This window comes from Perissodus microlepis, chromosome 11, assembly GCF_051167445.1.
Source record: "Perissodus microlepis isolate ML-2025 ecotype Zambia chromosome 11, ASM5116744v1, whole genome shotgun sequence".
NCBI lineage: Eukaryota > Metazoa > Chordata > Actinopteri > Cichliformes > Cichlidae > Perissodus > Perissodus microlepis.
The window spans coordinates 3,367,562-3,392,968 of record NC_140471.1 but is presented as its reverse complement, the minus strand read 5'-3'; the positions used below and the strand labels follow the sequence as shown (position 1 = coordinate 3,392,968).

The 25,407-nt window shown below is 40.3% G+C and overlaps 1 protein-coding gene across 4 annotated transcripts in view; it reads left to right on the top strand.

Annotated features, from left to right (window-relative positions):
• cdk14 (cyclin dependent kinase 14) overlaps positions 1-25,407 on the top strand; it is a 216,951-nt gene that overhangs the window by 64,386 nt on the left and 127,158 nt on the right. For 3 of the 4 annotated variants that reach the window (XM_084943042.1, XM_084943045.1, XM_084943043.1), the window contains 4 exons: positions 11,626-11,871; positions 18,543-18,637; positions 19,221-19,300; positions 22,175-22,269. In XM_084943042.1, the coding sequence (XP_084799168.1) occupies positions 11,626-11,871; positions 18,543-18,637; positions 19,221-19,300; positions 22,175-22,269 (516 nt within the window). Of the gene's footprint in view, positions 1-11,412; positions 11,514-11,625; positions 11,872-18,542; positions 18,638-19,220; positions 19,301-22,174; positions 22,270-25,407 lie in introns of those variants that run through there. The other variant, XM_084943044.1, reaches the window with a different exon arrangement.

Sequence of the window (25,407 nt, the reverse complement as noted above, 5' to 3'; positions counted from 1 at the left end):
AGCGGAAGACAAGAGCTGTGTTAGTCGTGTTTGCTGTGTTGGCCATGTTGGGGGATCACGGGGAGAGTTTTGATAAACAGCTGGATAATAATATTATAGTCAGTTGCCAAGCAGATGCTACAAAGATGCGTTACTGAGAATAGAGTAACTGTTGGAGATTATGTATCGGAATTTCAGGAGCAGGACCACGCCTCCAAACACGCTCCTTCCAGCTGTCACATATATAGGTTCCCCTAGTTCTGCAAGCTGATCATTCTCGTTTACGTGCCCCAACCTCCCTCCCTCCTTCTTCTCCATTCTTCAACTTCTTCACTTCTGTTTAGTACATGGGGATCTGCCAGGCCCGGGAGCCATCGCCAGTCCCCTTCGAGGCCTTCCCCAAACCACAGCTCAATTCATGTCAAAGCATTCACTTTTACCTACTAAAACGCTGTCAAACATAAATGAGGATGTGGGCCCAGCTAGTGAAATATCTTTATTTGTCTACAGTATATAAATGGGTAGAAGTATACAAGTCTTAACAGTTAACTGGTACACTGTGTTTAGCTAGGTTAATACTAGTTGAGGAATTCCAGCTCTCTTCCTCAGTGTGTCTTTTGTCCTGTCTCCCTCTCTCCACGTGGTTGCTCACTAGCAGTTGTCTAATTACTGGGGTTTTATCTGTACGGTCGTTACCTTCCAATATAAAGCACCTTGAGGCAGCTGTTGGTGTGATTTGGTGGTATTTAAACAAAACTGAATTGAATTGAAATTCTCCAGCCTAGATACTCAAATGAGATCAAATGAGTTGAACTGTAACTAAAAAGCACTGTCAATATGGAGAAGCTTTACATTTTCCCTTTGAAAGAAACACAACATTATAACTGACTTAAGTTTGTGATAGCCTCCCAGCGTAACGATGTACCCAGAATCTGTAATGAATCCTCAGAGCAGCCCTTGTCTTCAGGGAGACAAAATCAGAAAATTGCCACTAGCACTTCTGAATTATAAAAAAGCAAAATGTTGCTCTGCTCATTAAATTGTTTTTATTCTAATGCTGCACTCTTGGCTTGGGTTTCACAGCCTTATGTGACAGTGTTTGATGATGAGCGAGGGCTAACGTGCCAGGGCTTAGGAAGGAGCGAAGTCAGAGGGGGGCGGAGGTTGAGGTAAGGAGCTGGCGACGTCACAGCTGTTCTCTTGAGTGACCGAGCACTGTCCTGAAGCTGGAACAACTGGGAAGTGAGCCAATTTAGTCATTTATGTCTCTGGACCTTTCGTTCTCCAGTGTCCCAATCAGAGGCAATGACTGGCTACACTAATCAGGGAGGTAGGAGGGTTGCCTGAGTCATTAACTGGCCAGAACACTTCCTCCTCCAGGAAGGTAACTGGACCTCAGAAGCTTCCGTCATTCTAAGAGACGAGGCTGGTTGGCACTGGTCACTGAACCTGAGATACTGATGCACATGTGTGATATTTGTAAGACATTTCACACAGTGATGCAGTGATAGATGCCGAAGCGTCTTTGCAAAACGACATCTTATAGTTTGTTATTCATTAAGCCCGTTCCCAAGCTTATTCTATAGGACTGCATGACAAATACAAGCAGTAGTTCTAATGTTTCTACAGTAAATTCTAGTATATTCTTAAAGATATAGTATTAGGACACCTAATTAAAATTGAATGTTTGAATCCAGACCGAGTTCAGAGTTTAGTATATTCTGACAGCATTTCATGTTAACATCCATCGACATGTTGAAACACAGTCAGTAAATGCTGTCAAGCAACCAGTGTGATCCTGGACAGACCTCTGCACATCTCTGAAATCGCTGTTATTGGGTTTGTTTAATATGAGAGGTCCATAACAAACATAAACTGTGATATTTAGAGTTTTACCCTCTGTCGTTACGAGCTGAGTAATTAAACTCAGGATTCTAGTTTCATTATTCATTATAAATTCAGTTTGGGAAAATAATATTACTAATTACTGTCATTACTTTAATAATAATACTTACTTTTATAGTTAGATCCAATGCTTGATTCTCTGCCTGTGCAGTCTTAGAATCATCAGTCTTGGAGCTGCCTGTCCGAGTCTATGCTTGTTTTTGACTTTAAGTAGTCCCGCGAGATATTTGTCCATGATCATTTCTTTGAGTAGTGATGCCATAAATTATGTAGCGTTTGATTTTCCTACATTTTTATCAGGCCAATACTCTGATACAACGCATCTTCTGAATGTTTCCATCCTTTTCAGTTGAATTCTCCTTGAGCCTCACAGTTCACCTGTAAATAGAGTTAATTCATAGCTTCTTGTAATTCCTATGCTGTTAAGGAACAAGGTCATATGGATTTAACTGAGAGGTAGTAACTGCATCTTTTTCTTTTTCACTTTCTTCACTTTTCTGAGCTTCACAGTATATTTTCTCGCCAGTCACCTCCTCTAGCTCTACCCACTACAAAGGAGAGAGAAAGAGACACACTGTCTCCAGCATGTCTGCCACAGGGTCTCATCAGGGGTGAGATGCCCAAGACCCCTCACCCACACCAAATTTACTTTAAGGTTGTAAAGTTGGGCATTTTCACCTACAGTAGGAGTTCATGCAAACTGACTGACCTGTACTTCTGTGTGGCCTTCGTTTTTCAAGCATGCCATCTGTTACTCTAATAGCGTCAAAAACATGTATTATTTATTATATTAAATCAAAGCATTGTAAAATTAGATCTCACCTCTTCTTTTACGTGTGCCTGTGTGACCGTTCTGTAAAGTGGGCTCAGTTAAAGGCTAACTTTCATTTGTGATTTCTGCCTATTGCATCGACTGTGCGGATGCTCAGCTGCTGCTGTTTCTCCAAAGTCTACTGAGTGCATCTCTAAAACATGTCAACGTTGCTTTGTGTCGTTGAAGTGGAGATTAATGATGTTATGTCTCCCTTTCAAGGACATACTCAGAAGTAAGTAATATGTTGTCATTGTCTCACCGCTGTGGGATTTCTAGATGTCAAAGCCTGTTGAAGGTGGTCCAAATGCAAGATGAGGTGAAAATATGAGAACTGCAAATGCAGTACGTATCGCTGCAATGAAAAGTCTCTATCTAGGCCATAATTTATCTGTTGGGATATTTTTATTCCACCACGTATGATAATTAAGACTCTCATCCACAATATCTTAGGGCTGGCATTCAAAATGATGAAGACCCACAGCAGATCCATTTGCATGTTTTATTTTTCTGGTGCATTTAATGAGTGCCAGCAGAACTCAAGGATACTGGAAACTAGGTGTGTGTGTGCCAAAAAGGGAACTGCAATACTTCATAACAAAGTAACTTCTGTAATATGTTAAAACTTCCAACTCAGTATTTTCATACTTGCACAGAGACAACAGTCTCATCATTTAAGGTTGACCCTATAGGTCGAGCTGTGGGACTGAGTACAGATGACGTGTTGCCTGACTTTGTCTTCATGAAGTGTGTCCACACCATGTGTGTGGTCATGCTTGGGTAAGGGATGAAGCGGTAGAAGCCACTTTCAGACACCTGCACATAAAGAAAATAAAGTAGTTGTTGAAGAACAAAAAGATGAGAACTTAAGAGAAAGGTTCAAACCCAAGAAGCAAAGCAAAAATAAACAAACTTTTTGGGGTTTCCTTGGACAGTGTTTAAGAAGACAGTGATAGGAAACCCAGTTCAAACTCCGAATTTCGTACTAAAAATGAAAAAGATGTTTTTCTAATGATTGCTTAATGTGACATTGCAAATAGGCGATACATTAAAACTCAATTTCCACAAGTTTTCTAATTGTTAACACCGAAAACTAGCTTTCCAAACTTCGAAACTTGATGAAGCCACAGTCTTAACTTTGTGGCTAGATTTGTTTGTTAGATCTGTTGTCACAGGGTCATAATTTCTGCATTTCTACAAAGAGCAGAAATTGACTTATGAGAAGTCTACCTTTGCAAAAACTGTGCAGGTTTTTGATGTTTTTTTAATGCTTGACTAACTCCTAGCATGCAGGCCTGTGCTTATCGGCTTAAACTATATCGCTTTCCACTTCCAATTGGATACTGTATACCAGGGGTGTCAAACAAAAGGTTCAGGAGTCAGAATCTGTTCGGCAAAGATTACAGTTCACTGGACACCTTTAGAAAATCTGATGGAGGGCATAAAGACTACTGTGAAAAGTAGTGAAGCATGTAGGTGCTAAAGAGGTACATGCTCTTTGGGAAGCTTCCTGCTGTTGCCTGATTGTTAGCTTCTGGAGTAGAGGACCATTGTTTGTAAGTTTTGGTGTACTTGGTGGATCAGTAGAAAACTCCAAAGCTCAATTATTAATAGATTAGTGATCGATAACTAATAACTGACCGCAATTGAACAAAGTTTTTTATCTGTATGCAGCCATAGTCTGCTCAGACCACTCAGCTTTCCCGTGGGAACCAAAAGATTTAAGTTGTAAAATATCTTGTTCTGTTAAAGTCAGAAAAAGTTCACCCTAGATTTCAATTTGCTCTGAAGTACAGCTTGAGGCCAACCTCTGGCTACTGGAAGCAGCAGTTGCCTCATCTGGCACTTGTAAATGGTCAGAGAGGGACAGATATGACTCTTAACTTAAATGTCATCACCCTGACATATCAGCTTAACCTTCAATCAAATCTCCATCTGTTAAACTGCCATTCTTTATTGTGTCATTCCACTGGTCCTTTCTGTTCACGCATCTCTATCAGAGTGCCCTCATCCAGGCATTATAGAAAAGCTGCACCAGCTATATTTAGACACACACACACACACACTTCTCGCTCTGCCATTCAAGAACAATGTAACAAAGGCTTGTGTTCTGCAGACAGTGTGGACGGGAGGAGGATGAGAGGTTTTTTCCAGTCTCTCCTCTGATGTATCATCTTGAGGCCAGAATGATGAGCCCAGGCAAGCCAATAGCCCTTCTTTGTTTCTGCAAAATGGAAATGCATTCGTGCTGTGGGTTGAGCCTCAATGTGAGCCAAGTTTCCATGGTTGATAGCTTTGAGTTAGCACGAGCACACAAGTAGGCTTTATGGCTTATTGGTCTTTTATGGCCTCTGAGGTTCTTGTCATCGTTCAAGCTAATGTCATCAGGAACTACTCCTGTGGAGATGGTTGCATTAGTGTGGTCCTGGCTGCGCTCGTTCCTGCCCTGGATTTTCATCACTGTATGACAACGCTACGATAAGATGAATCTTCAGTGATCCCTGTGGGGCAAAGGGGTCAGTGCAGCAGTGCAGAATAAATTATAGGTAGCAAAACAATGTAGTTTGTTTATTTGTCTCTGTGTGTGTTGGTATATCAGAGTGTTGATGGTGGAGGGTAGTAGTGATTAAAGAGGCTGTCCTTCAATAAGAATCGATATGGTGTAATTGCATCTGCGGCGGGTTTTCCCTGTCTTGGTGGGGTGTTCCTGTCTTGGCAACAGAGAAAAGCCAGATGCAGCAAGGCCTCTACATACCGCCGTAAACCAGTCAGTCTGGGTGGATGATAATATGTAGCACACTATCTTTCCCCAAAGCGTTTTTAAGAAGTAAATATCGTGATCATGTTGCCTGCTTACACATCCAGAAGACACGAAGAAACAATGGGATTCAGTTTGAGTCATGTTTCTGGCCATCTGACAATTCTTTGTGCAGTACTCTTTGTTTAGCCCTGTCCTCATTGCCAACTCATGAGAGAAATACCTCTTTAGCTGCTAAGCTCAAATATATCCACTGACTATCTGCTGCTTGTTACTGAGCAGGTAGTGTGCAGCTGCCACAGCATGCAGAAATACAACTTCATGAGATTGATGAGACTCATCTGGAGGTTTGATTACCACCTCACTCAGTCCTATACAAGGTTTAGTCAGTATAATTTGGGTCTACATATCTCAAAGCTGTTTGAAATTTGCATCGCATAATCAGCTCAGACAGCTTGCTCCATTTATCTTCCTTTTTCAATCAAACCTAAATGAAAATGTTAGAAAATAGTATAAAATGTCTAGAGTTGTTATCTTCAGCCAAGACAGAGAAAAGATGAAAGCTAAAATATTCCCAATTAGAAAAGCTTTCACTATTATGTAAATATTATGTGGCTTTTTGTGTTTAATTGTTGTATTTAGGTTGCCCAGGTCTGCGAGGCTGCCCAGGAGAGTTTGCAAGCCACTTTCAAACCCATCTCTACTGTTTTTCAATTGACAGCATGTAGTGCGGTATAGATTCTCTGGTGGGTGAATATGATTCAGATGGCCCCGCCCCTCCCTGAGCCTGTTTCTGTCGGAGGTTTCTTCCTGTTAAAAGGGAGTTTTTCCTTCCCACTGTCGCCAAAGTGCTTGCTCATAAGGGGGGTCATATGATTGTTGGGTTTTTCTCTGTATGTATTATTGTAGGGTCTACTGTACAATATAAAGCGCCTTCAGGTGACTGTTGTTGTGATTTGGTGCTGTATAAATAAAACTAAAATTGAATTGAATTTGTTACTTGATTGTTATCTGCTGCTGAGTCTCTTTAGCACTGCTAGAATTGCAGCTACTAGAAGACAGAGCACACACCAAGAACACCTGTTCAATCAGTAAAACGAGTTTCACCTTGATCTGCTGACAAACTAAAGCGAAAATAAACTTTGTTTTAAAGTAAAGTTTAAATATATCCAGTTTAAAATTTTCAGAGCTCTAATATGCGGCTGCCATGTAAGGAATTAGCAGCAGCACTGAGAACACGCTCAGCTTTAAAATAACTTGAAATAAGATGTTTGTTTTACCACTGTGTGCACTAAATCACAAGAGTCATGATTTTATTCAGCAATAATCTCTCATCTTATTTGCAACACTGTTACATTTTACTGTTACATTTTTCTGTTCTTCATGGATTTTTAACACCATTTGCTCATCATCATCATCCGATAATGTATATGACTGGAGTAGGTAGCTCTCATAGTTAGCTATGAGTGCTACCTACTCATGTGACTCTTTGTCATGTGAAAAAGAGTCACGTGACAAGTGAAGTGCCCTTTTCTACATGAGTGCGCAGAAGTTGAAAAGCGCTGTTGTTACCTTCAACTGGGATTTTAGTTCTTGTCAAGCCAGCTAATGTAAAGAAATTCCTTTGTAATCTATCTGGCAGTAAGCAGTCATTACACATTGGTGCTCATGCTTTTGGTGCAGCATCACACCAAATTATGTGTAAAAAGTATTAAATCTGACACAGTTTGTTTGTGAAACACAGAGCTCTAACTGAAAATTCCACAAAGATGTTCTATTTTCCTTTCTTTTCCTTTTTTGAAGTTTCCCATCATTTTATTTTTAAACGTTAGCTCTTTGTTCTTGTGGAAGGTAAAACGCTATTAGATGAAGCCGGGGATAAAATAGGTTTAGGATTTTTAGCAGATCAAAGTTGCTTAATGCCTGACCTTGATGGTTGATATGTGCAGTGGGATATTCTCAGTGCTAGACTTTTCACAGAGCCTCTGTGTGTAATTGCTCAGTGAGTTTGGGATCCACGCTGCTTATTTTAATCTCAGTAGTTTGGGAAGTGACATGTGCAACCAGTGACCGCCAGTACCTTTTAGGCTGCTAATTTACCCATGCAGTTTTCCACTTTAGCTTTTAAATGTGATGTTTGATGTGGATTCAGTGTTGAACATTTACTCATTTACTAGTCCATCTATGAATTTCAGGGTCGTGACTGCAATTAAGCAAGAAAGCAGCCTGTGTAATCTGGTCCTGGGCAGCAGTGATGTAACTCACACATGGCTGCTGTATTATTTGGGTATTACTCTAATGACAGTTTGTAATGTAGTGAATGAGATGAATTCTTATAATCTGAATGTTTGTTGTAGGGAAAATGTTGAGGAGATGAGATCCGTGTTCAAAAAGCTCTCTGTAGCAGCGCATTAGTGTGCTTCGTGACACCAGCGACACACACTGTAATAGGGGTGTTTTGTTCCAAACTCTCAATACAAAGTCTGGCAATGAAGCAACAAGCAAGTAAACTGGAGTCAAATTCCTTGTTTGTGCACACAAACCTGGCTAAGTGAAGATGATTCTGACTCTTGTGCCACACAGGACCACATATAGAATCTGTTTCACTTTTAAAAGAGTAATGCTACTGTCTCTTTGATGAGGTTTGAACAGCACTTTCTAGGAAACCCAACACACTTAGAGCAGATGTCCGTGCACATCCTCGGGCTAACTTAGATCATTTACATCGGATGTTTGATCACCAGCACTGGGATAGTTATTCAGATCATTGCATAAGTGAGTAGTGTGGTCGTTATAATAAAGTAAAAATAAAACAAATTCCAAAACAATTAGTGGTTTAACAACGTAGCAGCAAGATGGTTACTTTGTACCTGTGCTGCTAGTTAAATGTTGTGTCAACTGCTGAAAGTGCTTGCTTGAAACAAATAGCATTGCCACTGGTTAATTTTTAAATGAGACAGTCAATACCATTGTGCGGTATTCCAGAAGCCTGTAACTCAGTTCTGCATTAACCATTTTATCCTTCTTTTATTAGTTGGTTTCACTGACGTGCGTGTCCTTCATGCCTTCATGCCTCTGGTTTCTTATAATTCTCTGATGTTGACTTCTTGGTACCTAGACATCTTTAAACAGACACTCTCATCAAATATTGATGCCTTGTAGTGCGATAGGTCCTAAATGACTGCATTTGTTTTTGTTAGTTTAATGTGCTGCTCCAGATGACAACTGCTGTCACTGAGGACATGCTGGATGTGCATGGGACTCGTGTTTATGACAGCCTGGCTTTCTCATTACCGTGTCTGACTCCAACCTCCTCATTTCTTTTTATTTTCTCCACATCTTACTCCGGTGTATTACTTGGCCCAGTTTACGCGCTCGTTTGCCTAAACGTGTTCTTAAGTCACTCCCTTGCTTGGAGTTTAATTTCATGCTTGAAATCATCTGAATAAAAGTGGCCGCATTGCTTAACTTTTTTTAAACTGAGCTAATATGAAAAAAGTGATTTTGAATTTGACTGAAAAGAAAGAATTGTCTTCAGAGAATCAGTCAAAACTGTAAAATATTTGCTGAATTTGAAATAGTATATAACTTGCAAATGAAAGTAGGAAAATATCGATCGTGGTTATCTGACTTCGTGGGGATGTTGGACTAAATATGTTGCATGTAGGTATGCAATTTTTATGCAATTGATTGAATACTTTATTTAAAGCTGCAGAGGGTTCAGTGTGTGTCAAGTCTAGATGTCAGTTGGTCCATACAGGTTTGAGAATATCTTGTTACCTTTTAAGTGTGATACTTCCAATAATTGAATTTTGATCTCTCGGACTTGAAGCTTTGAAGCTGCACATCCTCTCCACTATAGAGCTAAAGCTGTTTAGCTGGAAGAGCTACAGTGTGCAGTGAAAGCATCATTATTCTGGGTTGCCAGTCAGATGTCAGTATTGCAGTCGGTGGGGAGATTTGCAGCTGTTGTAACTGACTCGTAATTACTAAAAAATACTTGGTTGGATGGATGGGAGGTGTAATTTAACTTGTAATTACTCAAGTTATCTGGACACCTGCAGGTGGGTGACAAAATAAAGAAAAGGGTAACAGAATGCGTATTGGAATGGTTTGACATTCATCTAAGTGGTGTAAAGTGCTCTCTAACAGGTCACCAAATTTACAGTATTGGGGTTGTGATCTAGTGACGGTCACAGAATATGAGCCACCTGTATCAACTGATACTTTAAGGGGACATGCAGACCTACCATTGCAATATTCCAAGACCCTCCCACTGTCTTCGCTGCGTGGGGTAAACATTTTGCTCTTCACTTTAATTTGTCCTCTGATTGTACATCATCATCATTACAGACCTGTAGTTTAGTTTATACAATATGATATCTTAAAAACAGGAATAACTGTTTCACCCTTTGCACTGAGCAAAATTCTTCAGCAATCCATCATTTCTCCATATTTTGCTGATAGAAAAGGAAAAGTCTTCAGAAATAGTTCTTCAGACTTCTTGAAGGACCTTAAAAGGTCTTCTTTGGATGCTGGCTGCCTTTTGTTCTGTTGTCTCTCGCAATGATCCCAGACCAATCCAAGACTGATAGTGTTCCATTATGTGCTTTTCTATCCAGATATGACTTTACTGCAGTGTGCTTGGGATCATTGTCATGAGGAAAAATAAAGCAAATGTCAATCAGATGCTCTCTAGATGGTATTATGTGGTGGATCAAACTCTGTCGGTACTTTTGAATGTTTATAATTCCATCAGTTTTAACAAGATCTCCAACTGCAGCTCCAACCATAACAGAGCTTCTACCATGGCTGTTGACGCTCACTGCCGAGCTTCTCTTCTCAACACCTTCGTACTGACATTACTTTGAGCCCAAAATGTCTTTAAAGTTTGGATTAATCACTCCAAAGCCCTTTTTCCCATTGATTTTTCAATCTATTTCTTGTGTAATTTTGCATACATCAACCTTTGTTTACCTTCCTTAAGAACGGCTTCTTGACAGTCGCCCTTCCACCAAGACATTTGTGATGAGGTTTCAGCAAACAGTAGGTACCAGTAAGGGCCAGATTCATTTCTTCCTATTTTGTAAGGACATGGCTTTGAAAATATGTTTACATTAGGATATGTTTCCTTTTGTCCTCTATTTGTCCAGTTTTCCCCAGTTTTTTAAAGACATACTGTACTGCATTCTAAATTTCAGTCTAAGTTTTTCTTATAGATTAGTGTTAAGTGGCTTAAATATTCTGAAAATAGTCAGATACCATGACTGGGATAAAAATGAGTGGAACACCAGTCCATGTCTATCTTTGAGGGATAGCTCAAGACTTTTGAACAGTGCTGTATAATGCACCCTGGATCTGGTTTTCAGTAATCTGTGGTAACCTAACCTCCCGCTCGATAGCTGCTGCTTTTATATTATTCTTTTATAACATCTTATCACATTAGCGTGACAGGGAAGGGGGCTTGCGCAGTGAAAAAAGCTGCATTGTGTCCAATGAAACCTGGCCTGTGTAAAGAGCAAACCAGTGAGCTGCAAGATGACTCCTCCTTGTGTTTTAGAGTAATTAGAACTTCTTCCTGCTGGGGAGTTCAGAGCTAAATATTTAATCTTGAATGGAACCGTGGCAAAACATGTCATGCTGCCTGGGTCTTTTGTGTCTCGTACACACAGTCCGTGGTGGCAGAGCAGCTGCTAAGGCGCTTTTTGTTGTAAATAGTTGGTGAGTACTGGGGGCTGTGCCCGGTGGGCGTTTTAGAGACATTCTGTAGCATGTCTGCACAATTGTATGAATGCGTAGATGTGTGTCAGAGATAAGGTGGGACTGTGTGTATGTGCAGTCTAGGGACAGCGGCAGCAGCCGGCAGCGAGTGCATGTGCAGCAGAGCTGACGGAGGCTGGAGCTGTTTTGATCAGAGAAAAGAGAGATGGAGATAAAAAGGCTCTCATCCTAGCAAAGGGGTAGCAGTGAGGCTCTACAGGGAGGGAAGAGACCCAGGCTGACAGAAAGATGAAAAACAGGCAGGATCTGGATGACAGTCAGTTTTTTGGCTGAACACTGGTAATCGCAGATGGACTATTTTTTTTCCCCCTTAATGCTCACATTTATCTTCACCCTCCTTTCTTCACTTCACTTCACTTCTCTTCTCCTTCCCCTTCCCCTCTTTTGACAGATATGTGTCACAAAGATGTCCACACGCAGCTGTCAGGGAACAGACTCTGTCATCAAGCCCCTGGACACCATCCCTGAAGACAAGAAAGTGAGAGTTCAGCGCACGCAGAGTGGCTTCGACCCGTTTGAGAAGCCCGCCAGTCAGGTGAAAAGGGTCCACTCTGAGAACAATGCCTGCATCAACGCCAAGAGCTCAACTGCTGGCAAAGAGTCGCCCAAATTGCGCCGCCACTCCAGCCCTAGTTCTGTAAGTGCACCTCTCCAGCAGCATAGAAAACAGCACAGTATAGTGTCAAAGAACCAAATGCACAACTTCTAATTTTTTTCACCCTTGAATATCAAAAACTTTTGGACATTAGCCTTAATGAGGGGCTGAGTATACGCGGCAGTTTGCAGTCCTTTTAGCTATTTTGACAGGAGGAGGGTTACAACTTGTTCAAAGTGGTGATAATTGGCTCCACATAACAACACTGATTTATGTTACTGTACGAAGCTTGAAGTGCTGTTCAATATTAATGAATCCCATTGCTTAAGAATCTAATGCTAGGGTGTTAGTCTTACTTATGTATTCACCAAGGAGCAACCAAAAAATAAGGAAACTAACTTCTCAGGAGTAGCCACGGAAAATTAATGGGTGTAGTGTATCAACGTATCATATTGGAACTTTCATTCAACATTCATGCCTAATGATAAAAGTTGTACATGCATCAAGCGAGTCACCTGTTAAAGATGCTAGCAAAATCAGCGATTGGCCTTCCTGGGAAGAATAATTGTGTTCACTTTTAGTTTTAAAAGTAGAAATTCGTTACGTTTGGGGGCTTGTCTGGGATCATCAGTGGTAGAGACATGGACCTCAATTAATGCACAACAGTTAAGTGGCACTGTTCATTAATAAAAAAAAATACTTAGTTGACTGACAAGCATTTCTGTTAACAACTTACGATGAGTGTTTAAACATCTACTGCAGCTGACTGGTCATATGCATACCTAGTTGTAGTGCAGGCTCTAACCAGCCAAATACAAATATGGTGAAAGACTAGTGTGGATGCAGGTGTAGCAATGTCATTTGACTTTAAAATAGAAGAAGATACTGTAAATTGATCATTACAGTGGGTAGTTACCCTTTTTTATCTGATCACAGCCTGCTAGACTCATCCTAATGGCTAAAACTTCATTAGCTTGCGTTGTGAAGTTACACAATATGATTGTTATTGTCCTATGACACCTGATAATCAGTGACACCTGCTGTCAGAACAGTGTAGTGAGAAAAGCTACAATTTGTGCTCTTATTAATTATGCATGCACTGAAAGAGCAGGTTGTTAATAACAGAATAATCAGTGAGCAAAGGCTCTCTTATAGAATGGTTCAACTCCAGTGAAATCAAACTTGTCAGCCTGAGCGCGGTGACAGTGGTTTGATCTCCTTTTGGAGAAAAGCCTGATTAAGCAAGACTTCACATTTCAAAGCCACCATCGTCAGAGGTGTTGATGATAAAGTGTCTGTTTGATAAATAGTGGGTTAAGAGTCAGTCAACAATTGTGCCAGTGTTGTCATGGAAACACAGTTTGTAGCTTGTAGATGGTTTTCTTTTGCTCATAATTAATCACTTTATATTTGAAACCACGTTGTGCTCGTCTCTTATTAAAAGATTGGTCACCATCCACACCTCAAAAGAAAATTTAGTGAAGAAGAGATTCCTGTTTGTCAGGCTCTGCCCATACACCACCACATACAACAGGTTGTTGCTTCAGTCTGATGAACTCAGACTGAAGCATCTGAGGTAGGGCCAACCTTCACATACAAGTAAATATGTCTTGCCTTATCGTCATCTAAATAATAGAAAGTGAGTCTAAGAGGATGTTGACATGCTTACAGAGTGAAGTGGCATAGTTCAGTCACAGTTGGACTTTTAACAGGAAAGTTAATAAAAAGCTGTATAAAGATAAGAGCATGACTGCAAACTAAAGAGAAACAAAACAATCTGTTTATAGCTGACAGATCTCTCTATGTGTCTATCTGCTCTTTGCCTATCCTAACATTCTTCAAATGTAGCAGGTGTACTAATGGGACAGTAAGTCAGTAAGTGCAGCTGTGAAGCATGTTGCTGTTAGGCAATCAGATGCAGTCAGAGAGAGTAGCATGTTACTGCTCTAACATGCTGTAACATACTTCACTGTTCAAAGCATCAAGGGCTCCTGCCGAAATGTTTTGTAGTGGAACGATGGGAGCCAGTAGACATTCCAGGCTGTGGTTGTTAAGGTAGTCCTCTAATTTTGGGACCTATCCTCTTTGCAACACTAACTGTTGCCGTGTTTTTCATTCTTATGAGCTGATGCACTTCCCCTGATATTGTCGCCACATCACTGCTAGTCTCTTTCTGTAACATGATCTACGACTTATGATTGGCACAGTTTTAGGAACAACAATTCCTTCTAGGAACAGATCTTTATACTGATTAAATATGATAAATGGAATGGTTACAAAGTTAAGTGCCCAAATGAGATCTTAACTCCTCAATATGGAACAATCTCTTGTCCTATCAGGGTACAAATGCTAATTGATGTCAATGCTAATTAATGCCAAGAAAAGCGATGAGTACTCTAGCCTACAGCTTTACTATGATAACAGGGAGATATGCATCCCCAACATTCACAACACTGGAAATTGTTGTGAATCTCATGAGGCAACAACACGACTGGCTCTTAAGTTTATTGGTTCGGCTGTTGATTGATCGTTTTTTTGGTGATCATGGGTGGGACAACCGCCTTTATCTTTACCATTCTTACATGTGAAATAGATTTCTATTGAGGATTCTATGAGTTAATATTTAGTTTTGGTTGCTGTTATCATGCAATTGTAATAAAAGATTTTAGGATTTAGACAACTTCGAGCTAACAGTATGGTATGTCTCTTCTAGTGTCAATGGAAATTAGTTCAATTCAATTCAATTGTATTTATATTAGAGATGGCACGATACCACTTTTTTATGTCCGATACCGATACGTAATATCGGATCGGTCCATCTCTAATTTATACAGCACCAAATCACAACAACAGTTGCCACAAGATGCTTTATATTGTAAGGTAGACCCTACAATAATACATACAGAGAAAAAACCCAACAATCATATGACCCCCTATGAGCAAGCACTTTGGCAACAGTGGGAAGGAAAAACTCCCTTTTAACAGGAAGAAACCTCCGGCAGAACCAGGCTCAGGGAGGGGCCCATCTGCTGTGACCGGGTGTGCAAAATAACTCAAAATGACTGCAAAGACATACAAAACAAACAGAAATGCCACAGAAATACTACAAAGAAGCTATTTGTTGAATGACAAATTAGTTTGAGTGCATTATGCATTATGCAAAATTTTACAGCCTTTGAGATGCTGTCAAAGAACCAGTTTCCGTCAGCATTTCTGTTGCTCTGCGACGCTGCTGGCTTTTCTTCTTTATCCCTTCGTCAAAGAAATTTGCCAGCCTGTATCTGTTCACATGCCTAATTGAAGGCTGCATACAAATAACATAATTTTCTTAATCATGCAAATGAGATTTTTAGGTTTTTATACATATGTGGTTCTTTTCAGAACCATAGAAGAAAAACGGCACAGAATGTGAAAGGTTTAATGAATGTGCACACAGATAAGATTTAATAAGTGTAATACGAGGCTTGACTGATTGCCTGCCAACATTGCTGTGAGAAGCTAATGAATTGTTTCAGCCCTGATTATGAAATTGTGTTATTTGTGCCGTCCGTGGTCATTTGGCTCAGGCAAACAAACCCACTTGATCTCAAACATTTCAAGTCCTTAATTAAAAAAAGATGGATAGTGGCTAATCTCTGGACCATCAGCCTTCAGAATCCCACTTCTAAATTCTGGACCTGTGTCTTTTGTTTCTTTGGCTTTTGTCCAATAATTTAAATAAATCTGCACAGGCTCTGGGATGGCATACTATATGTTCTGTAGGACATGGCATTTAAAATTTCTATTTGTTCTACAAACCACTATCCCCCATCAGAATCAGTCATTAACGGGCTTTAACAGTCGACCTCAGGTTAGGCTAATGGAATTTCGTTATATCACAGTTACAACACATAGCAAAATACAGTTCATGTTAACTTAGTGCACATGCTTCAATAATGTCAGAATAACTGCTTACAAAAGTGACTGTGTTGTAAAACGGGAACACACTATTAAAGATTATATGTGTCTTTAACCATTTTAGATCAAATTCTGTAGACTACCCTGACTCAGAGCAATTGTCTAATGGCCTCATAATGTTGTGCTTTCCCCTTCTTGTCATAAAAGTTGACATTGTTAGAGCAGAAAACCAATGAAGTAAAGATACAGATGAATTAAAAGATTCATATGATAAGCAGACTGACACCAGATTAATAACGGATTTAAAGGTGAAATTTTCTTACTTCTGGATTTGTGATTAATCCACTTATGCAGACCCAGCTGATATCTAGTAAACCCTCAGCTTTAGGGACGTTAAGGCGGTTGCATGCTTTGGCCAAGTGATGATCCAGCTCTGACAACTGGGTAATATTTTGGTACCAATGAACTCCCCCCACCAGTTATTCCTAAAAGAGGATGCAGTAAGGCAAATGTAAAGTGAAAGTGGTTCATGCAGAACACTAGTAGAAAAAAAGACTAGTTCTGTAGTCATGAGCCTTGCTGGGAGAGGTTCTTCAGGCCACCCTAACTGTCCAACTCAATTGTTTCACAGATAGAGCTTCACTTCTTCCTTGATCCCAGGGGGAAGTCTGATTTGTTTAGAGAAGCCCTCAGAAATGCTGAGCTTATTACTGCTGCAAGGATAGTGAGCTAACAGGAGGGTGGCTGGAAAGCAATGAAGACAGTGCAGATGTAGCAAACACTGCACCATCATTTAGGGATTTCCTGAAAGCATGGGATTTGGTTAAAGATGCATTACAAGGGAAGATGGTTGCATTGTGCTTTCAGGGCCATAAAAGCTTCTGATGCTTTACTGACTCTAAGCAGGTTTTCAGTCCCTGTTGTGTTCATGTGTTAAAATTATAGAAAAAAGGACAGTTTTCTTCTGAAAGAACAATTTCTTAAAGCAACGCTTAAAGGGATTTGAAGACTAGAACATTAAGTATGTTTGTGCTTCCTTAAAGAATGCTACCTGAATAGCCTCAAGTGCTAAATCATCTTCCAGGTACTCATGGCTTGGGATTCATCTGACAGATGTAACCTCAGCTACATCGGCACACTGTTAGTCAGTGCCCGGATCCCCAAGTTTTAATTGGCGGCAAACAATTACATAATGACGGATACAACCATATGACAGTGCCCCACGGCTTGAGGCAAAAAGCCTCGATGAACAAAGCAAGTTAATAACCAGTATCTTGATACCTGTTATCGCTAACTGTTGTTTCAGGTTTGACCTGAAACCTATAGTTTTGATTTCTGCAGTTTTGTTCAGACCATAGACAAAGAATGTGAAAAGTCTCCAACTGTTAGAAAAAACAGAGGCTGGACAGTCAACATTATTTCGACCGCATGCAATGAACTTGTGGTCTCACTGAAATGGTTGCTTCGAAGACCGGAAACAGGTTTGTGTCAACTCGCGGTCAGTTGCTTTGTGTGTTAAAATGTTGATAAAGTGGCAATGGGGACAAGTTGGCAATTGCAATGCAATGCAACAATCGACTGTGATAACTCAGCAAAGATCATAGATTTGAAACAGAAAATGAGAAATTTCTTCACAGATCTACAAAATAGTTGCTGTGGTTGTAAAATGACATTTGGCAACCTTTCTTTTAATATAGGTATGTTATCAGAGTACAAGCAGCTGGCATCCAGGTGAATCATGCTGCCTATTGGGCAGCCTATGGGGTGGCTGTAGCTCAGGTGGTAGAGCAGGTCATCCACTGATCGGAAGGTTGGTGGTTCGATTCCTGGCTTCCCCTAGTCTACATGCCAAATATCCTTGGGCAAGATACTAACCCCATTCATTCATACTCCGATGCATCCATCGGAGTATGAATGTGTGTGAATGTTACCTATGAAGCACTTAGAAAGATGTGCATGGGTGAATGCGCAAGTTGTGTAAAGCGCTTTGAGTGCTCAGATGAGTAGAAAAGCGCTATATAAGAACCAGTCCATTTACCATTTATTGCAGAGATAGTTGTGCTCGCTGGTGCGAGCTGACTAAGACTGTATGCAATGCGGTGGCAGTCTGTCTGCATTTAGAAATCAGACAGTTATTCACAAATCCTCACCAGCCTGTCTTAGACGCAATCGCCTTGCAATCGAAAGTGGTTACCAAGAGGTTGAGGGTCTCACATGCCTAACCTTACCACAACTATTTGTGAAAACGTGAAAATAATTGGATTTTTCTTAGTCACAAGGAGGTCGCCATCCTACTTCTCCTCTTGGGTGACTGAGCGAGGAGGAGGTGATCCACATACTTGATTGGCACGTATGCTTTCGTCAGAGTTAAATTTAGTTATCAAAGCACTTTTCCTCATCACTGACAACAGCAGATGTTAGGACAGCATCCAGTGAGTTGAAGTTTCAGAGCTGACTTGTTTCCCCTTTCCTAGCAGTTAGCTATGAATATGCTCACTCCTGTGCCTTCTTCTCTTCAAGCCACAGTTATTTCTTTCTCTGTGAAGTGCTGAGATGGTGAAAAGTGTCTAAAAGTTATCAGCTGACAATTAAATGAAAATGAGCTCTTACAAGAAGACTTGGTAAAAAAATTCTCTCTCCCCCTCCCAACCGACATTACACCTCCTCGATGATACAGCAGGGAGCCTCCAGATTTTAATACCTCTCAGACACTTGTAAATGTGTTCTGTGAAATCCTCCGAGGCGCCGCTTTTCTGGGTTACTGAACTCACCCTCTCATTTTGCCTTTTCATATCTCTTTCTTTTTCTTCCCGCAGCCCACCAGCCCCAAATTTGGAAAGGCAGATTCCTATGAAAAGCTGGAGAAACTGGGAGAGGGTTCATATGCTACAGTTTACAAAGGAAAGAGCAAGTAAGTAGCGTGGAATCACTGTCTAATCCAGTTACTCTTCTTTATAGTTGCTAGAAATCACTCGTGGATGCAGCGAATATTACATTTAATTATACGAGAGCATTGCTGTGTGGGAATGAAATAATTCAATAGGTTTTATGTAAATAATATTTCTTGTCTGCAAAGCTGTGCACCTCACAAATGCAATGTAATTTCCTTTATTTTAATCACTATAGGATGAATGTATTTATGCCATGATTCAATAGTCTTCGTTCACATTTCATGGTTTGCCGCTTTCCTTGCAAGTTTTGCTAATTAAATTCTTGAAAATGTACAAAACTCCAAAGACTCTAATCTTCTCAGTAATGATGTTATTTGGCGTCACTCTTAAACTACAACAGCTTTGATTGGTGAGCTTCATTCAGTTGTAATCCCTTCGCCTTGTACCCGCGTCTCACTCCACTGCCGCCAAATTACATTTCTCTGGCTTAAATATCCTCGCTGTTCTCTGGCTTCACTCATTTTAAGAGTTTTCCTTTATTGTCGCAAAAAAAGAAACTCGATCAGTTTAGTATACATGGTGTGTGCTTCATGTTGCTGCCAGGGTGAATGGAAAACTAGTGGCTTTGAAGGTGATTCGACTACAAGAAGAAGAAGGAACACCCTTCACAGCCATAAGGGAAGGTAAGACGTTTACGTGCATAGAGGCACAGATACCATATTTTTCTTTCTATATTAATAGTTTCACTTTCTGTCTTACATAAGCTACTTTAATGTCACTACGAAAACAGCTCAATATCTCAGTTCAGCCCAGAACTGCAAGTGGTAAGGGCAAGGCCGTGTCCTCATATACCTCAACAGTCATAAACTGTAAATATCATGAAATAAGGACAGTTTAAAACTCCAGTCAGTGTTAACTTTCCCTTCCTGATCAGAAACCCTTTAAACTGTCTGTGTGGAACTAGAGGAAGCAGATGAGTTTAAATACCTGGGGACAGTCATCCAAAGCAATGGACAGGGAGCATATGGAAGAGGGCCTGGAGAAGTGGCGGCATTGTCTGGAGAGAAGAAGAATAAAAGTCAGTAGAAGCAAAACAGAACACATTTGAATGAGAGAGCGAGACCGGTGTGTGGTCACCCATCTGAAGCAATGGACAGTGCACAAGACAGGCGAAGGCTAAGATGGTTTGGACATTTACAGAGGAGAGAGAGTGGATATGCTGGGCAATGGAGTTAAAGATGGACCTACCAAAAAAGAACCAAAGATGGAGACTACAGAGGAGATTCATGGGCGTGGTGAAGAAGGACATGCAGACAGCTGATTTGGTTACTGATCCAGTCTGGTGGGAGCAAAAAAATGCTACTACCATTTGGACATCTCTTAGTCCTCTAATAAGAAGAAATCTGTTCAGTGGATCAAGGCTAATTTGTACTTTTCAGCATTCACTCCTAAAACGTATTTCAGTGTAAGGATCATGTGTTTGGTGGATCTCTGGTGCTTGGGGGAGTGAGCTCTGCTTGAACAGGACTGGAGATGGGATGTCGGTTCTTAGCTGAACCAAGACATTGGAAAAACTCAAAGTTCGCTATTAGCTAACAGGTATATCATGTGAATTGTCTTGTTACAATATGAAGTGCTTAACTCACAGCTTGTAGGGTTTAAAATGACAAACTTTGTCCTGTATGTATAGAAGTTCAGAGCTCGTCCTTGCTTGGCTTGGTTTGTCCTGTCACTTCGTTTTACAGACTCCACTGAAAGAAGATACAGTCACCTCCACGGGAGGAACTGGTATTTAAATTTAGATGAGAACGTGATGCTGTCTGTTTGATCTGCTTATGATCCAGGTCTGATAAAGTAAGAGCTAGACTCCTCACAGACACAGTTAAAACTCTCCCTATGAGAAGATCAGAAAGGTAATTTGAAATTGAACTAATTCAGCAATTACTGAGCAGTGAGCTTAGAGCGCAGATATGTGAGCGGCATTACAGACTGCTGCTGAATAAAGTAATGCACACAGAGTATAAGACAGCTGTGAGTGTGTGTTCGTGCAAAAGTCGACACACTCGAGCCATTACCACCGATGTGTGTGTGAGGCAGGGAGAGAGGGGGTTGGATCTTCAAACTGGTGACAGGATCTTTGAGGTATCAGACTATAGCTTTAACTTCCTGCTGAGAGGAGCCTTGCCTTTGATCTGCTTATGTGATTTTGTGTTTTTTACCTTCAGGTACTCATACAGAATGAATATATTGATGAGGCCTTATCACTTACTGCCTCTCAGAGGTTCTGTCTGTCCCCTGTGTCCTTGGAACAGAACTTTTTGTTTGCTAAATGAATCAGTTTGTTAAATGTCTGAAAATTCCATTTATGCTATATAATAAAAATGAAATACTTTAAATTCAACTAAAATACAATAATATTTTAACTTAAAGAGTATATAAAGGACAGCATACAGTCACCAACTCTGCTGACCTACCTAGCTAGCTTTAGCAGGAAGCACACTGTTATTTTTCCAATTTAACATAAACTGACAACATGAGCTTTCCCCCTTATTTATATGGAAGGGAATACTAAATGACCAAAATGTGAGCTCCTCAGAATTTGTTTTGCATTTCAAGGTGATAAGTAAAATAAAATAAAAAAATAAAGAACAGCTTAAACGTAGCATTAGTTTTAGCTAGCTCTGGCTAGCTTAGAAGCTAACATTCCTAGAGTGATATAGCACACTGATTTAAGGTAGAATATTATCTCTTTAATGTGTAGTTAGCATTTTTTTTCTTTCAGAGCTAGTCTTATACTGACAAAAGTTGGGGTAATTTGCATGTGGAGAAAATTTGTCACTTGTTCCAGTTGGGTTGAATTTCTTGTATTCAACCCCTTGCCCCTTTCATTACTTAGTGCTTCCAGTGGCTACAGGCCAAGCAGTTTTGTGGTGATAATCTAATGCCAGCTTTTATGCAAAAGCTCTAATTTGATGGAACTGCTTTTAGATTGAAAACCAGCATTGGTGGAAAAAAGCAAATTAGAAGCTCGTAGAAGTCGTTTGTTGTGTCTGAGATTTTTTGTAAGGTAGTTCAATCTGAAATCAGAATATCTCGTATTAAATGTTAAAAAAGTAAACTTGTTCTTTTTGTTACTAAATTAACTTGATGTCAAAGCTATAAAATGTCCCCACCAAAAACTGAAAATGCGTCGTGTATTATTTGCACAATGCTCACCGTGCTCTATTCAAGCTGTGACTTCAATCAAGTAATGTAAATGTGCTCATCATACCCAGCCTCCCAAGTAAGACTCTTTAAGCTTCGCCGCTGTAACGATTTGATCATCTTCCCAGCATATCTCCCTCCTAATTAACAATAAGTCTTACGTCATGAACATGTTGACAAATGAGTGTGAGAACTGTGAGTAGTAAATCCACCCCGTGTTTTCTCTTTGTGTTTTAATCTTTTCCTGATCCCCTGTATGTGATGAGGAATTCTAATAATGCAGCTAATGAAAGCATAACACAGTTCCCTGGTATCTACTCTCTGCCTCTTTCTGTTCGGTTTTGTTTCTGCAGCATCTCTTCTGAAAGGCCTGAAGCATGCTAACATCGTCCTCCTTCATGACATCATCCACACCAAGGAAACCCTAACTCTGGTTTTTGAATATGTGGTGAGTCTGCACACTGAGATCACCCATTTGGGCTCTTTACGGGGGGACTGTGGAGGTTTAAAATTAGATCAAGAATCTGTTTTTAGCATTCAAAAGAAAACATTTTCAAAGAACAGAGGTCAGCACTTATATGTTTCTTTAGTTTGATTTATTTGATCCCAGTACATCCTTGCTGATTGAGTTTCAGTTTTTAATACTGTCCCGCTAGAAACATGAGCTGTAGATATTTTGATTGGCATACTCTTAGTTTTAGGGCACTTGAGGAATGTTAAAGCAGCTAGGGCTTTTTCCGTCCTTTGCTCCATAGGATGGCAGCCAGGTCCACCACAGCCTGGTCTGTCTGTGCCTGCAACAGGAAGCCAAGCGGGCATTTTATTGGAAGGTCATGGTTTTAGCATGTTTTCACAACAGTCCTTTCAAATAACAGAAATAATATTCTGTTGATGCATTTATGGCCAGTGGGAATGCTCTGACTCGACAACACTGTTAAAGCCAAGTAAAGGGAGGTTACTCACCAGAAACCTCTGGAACAGCACAGTTTACCAAATGAAGATCATTAGATTAGCCGAAACAAACTGACTCACCCACAAAAAAAGCAACAGCATTAAGTATCTATTAATGATGGCACATGCCAAGGCAAATATTTGCTGGTGTGACAGTCGTTTGTGGTCTTTATCTTTAAATGGGCAGGTGAAAATAATATCTGAGCTGGAGCATTTCCAGGGTCGTGAGGGCGATCTACTTAAGATATTTTTGTTTGTTTGGAGAGTGAAAGACAAATCGTGACAGAGTGATGTCTTGTCGAGCCACCATCAGATACTGGTGGGACAAACCTGTTTTGCCAAAACCATGAGTAACAGTGTAGACAGGGCAGAACAAATGTGTGTATCTAACTTTACTGCACCAGGAGATTACCCTATTTTTCGGACCATAAGGCGCACCTTATGGTCCAAAAAACCTTTTAAAGAATTTAATTTGTTCTGATAAGATCTCGTCTCCTATTTTTCATCTCATTTTAATTTGTTGATGAAAGTTTGATTTCATTTTATCCAAGTTTTTGTCCTTGTGCTTCAGGGTTAGGGTTTTTTTTTTTAGGGTTTTTTAGTTTTTGCCTTGTTTTCATCAGAAAAAAAATATGTTGACAAAAACATTGGCAAAAATTATTGGTCCACAAAATTCACAGTGGGTTCCAGTCACAATCTAATGCTGAGTAATAATACTGGTACTTCTAGTGGACTGGATACTTAGGAGGTAAAATATATGTCAGTGATCATTTTTCCAAATATGGATAACTGCAGTCAACAAAAAACTGATATTTTTCTTGTACTTATTGGCATGGCTTTGTTCTAGCGACATCAAGACCCCGTCGCAGCAAAGAGACTTTTGTTGTGACGGGGTCAGTGTCACTGATAGTGTCACAAGACTTCATTGACAACATATTGCAGAGATTTTCATATATGAGAGAGGCAAACGTCCAAACGCGTGTCAGCCATCAGCTGATGCAAGATTGTTTTGAGAAAAGCTTATCTGCCAGAATTCTGGCTGACCTCAATTACATCACCTACACCAACCGTTTAGTGTTTAGCTGGAAAGCAACCACACTGCCAGGAGAAGTAAAAGAAGCAGACATGACAACCTCCTTATAAGTATGTTAAACTGAAACTAGCTACATACTTGTAAGGATTGGTGACCACATCTGTCACAGTTACAGGATTATTCCACTGACAGTATTGTTTCATCCAACTGAACCGACTGGATTTCTGCTGCCTGTCCAAACAAGTTCAAAGAATAATATTCAAATGTTGTGTAGCAAGGGCTAAAATAACTTGATTAGGACGTTTTTCTAATTAATAAGGAAAGACTCCAGTGTCTACAGAGGAAATAGAGTAGGAGTGTACTACAAGGATAAAAAGTTTTCAACGCAGTTTTGGACAGATCTGAACCCACGTTGTTCAGAACAGTCTCATCTTGTCTTACGCTTTACCGTGCACCAACTGACAGCAGCTTCTGATGGGCTCATTTATATTCATGCTGAGTGAGGCCAGATCGCTCAACCAGCTTACTCAGCTTTCCTTCTCTACTACATTTATTAGACTGGGGATGGTGGAATGCCCCCTGTTGGTAGATTTGACACATGTCAAAGGGTTTGGCTTCTGAATCAAGGATGGAGCCCAGCGGGTTGTGTTTAAATGAAGAATGAGAAAAAAGCTCAGTTTGCCTTTAAAGGTGAAACAGGGACGTCTCATCCTAAGTGGTTATACACACTTTTCACTAATACAGGACATCTTTCAATCATGATGCCACACAGTCCTTTAACAACGAGGGATTAGCCCGGTTTCCCTGCACCCAGTGGTTATTTATTTGACTAGGATGCTAAATTGTGTTGATGTTGATATATCATCTTGTGTTCAGTGCTCTAATAGCTTGAGCTTCCCCAAAAATCCATTCTTTGTTCTCCCCTCAAAGCTAATGGTGAATGACAGGATGCAGGGGAAATGCACAGAGAGAGAGGACAGACAACTGACATGAAAAGCAATGACAAATATGCTATGTGTGTGTGCTGAGGCGTCTTTGTGAATTATTCAGCAGAGGAGGTTCTGTGGTGTGGCCAGCAGTAGGGGACTGTAAATATTAGTGTGGTTTCAGAGTCACTGCCTCCATCCACAAATCTGTTCTCAAAGCACAGAGGTGAAGGGCAGACCAAGGCTGGGTGCATGTCTGATTTTCTGATAAGAATATCAATTCAGCTCATACGATAAACTCTGGCATAAAATAAGCCACATTTCTTCTTCCTGGGGACGTACGCTAAAGTAGTGTGTGGACCAAGAACAGCATCTGCTTTGAGCTTGATTGGACCAATCAGAATTTACAGGCACACAAAAAATTGGCAGATAGCAAAAATGTACATAACTTAGACCCAAACATAGAGTCCTGCTCAAAGTTTTAGAGCCACCCATTGTTTCTTCATATTTTTCTAGTCAAACATGCAAACATATATTCATTCAGTTTCAATTTTACTTCATTTATAAAGCGTTAAATTGCAACAACAGGAACCTTAAGACAATATTGAACAACCCCAACAATTAGACAACCACCTATGAGCAAGCACTTTGGCAAAAGTGGGAAGGAAAAGCTTCC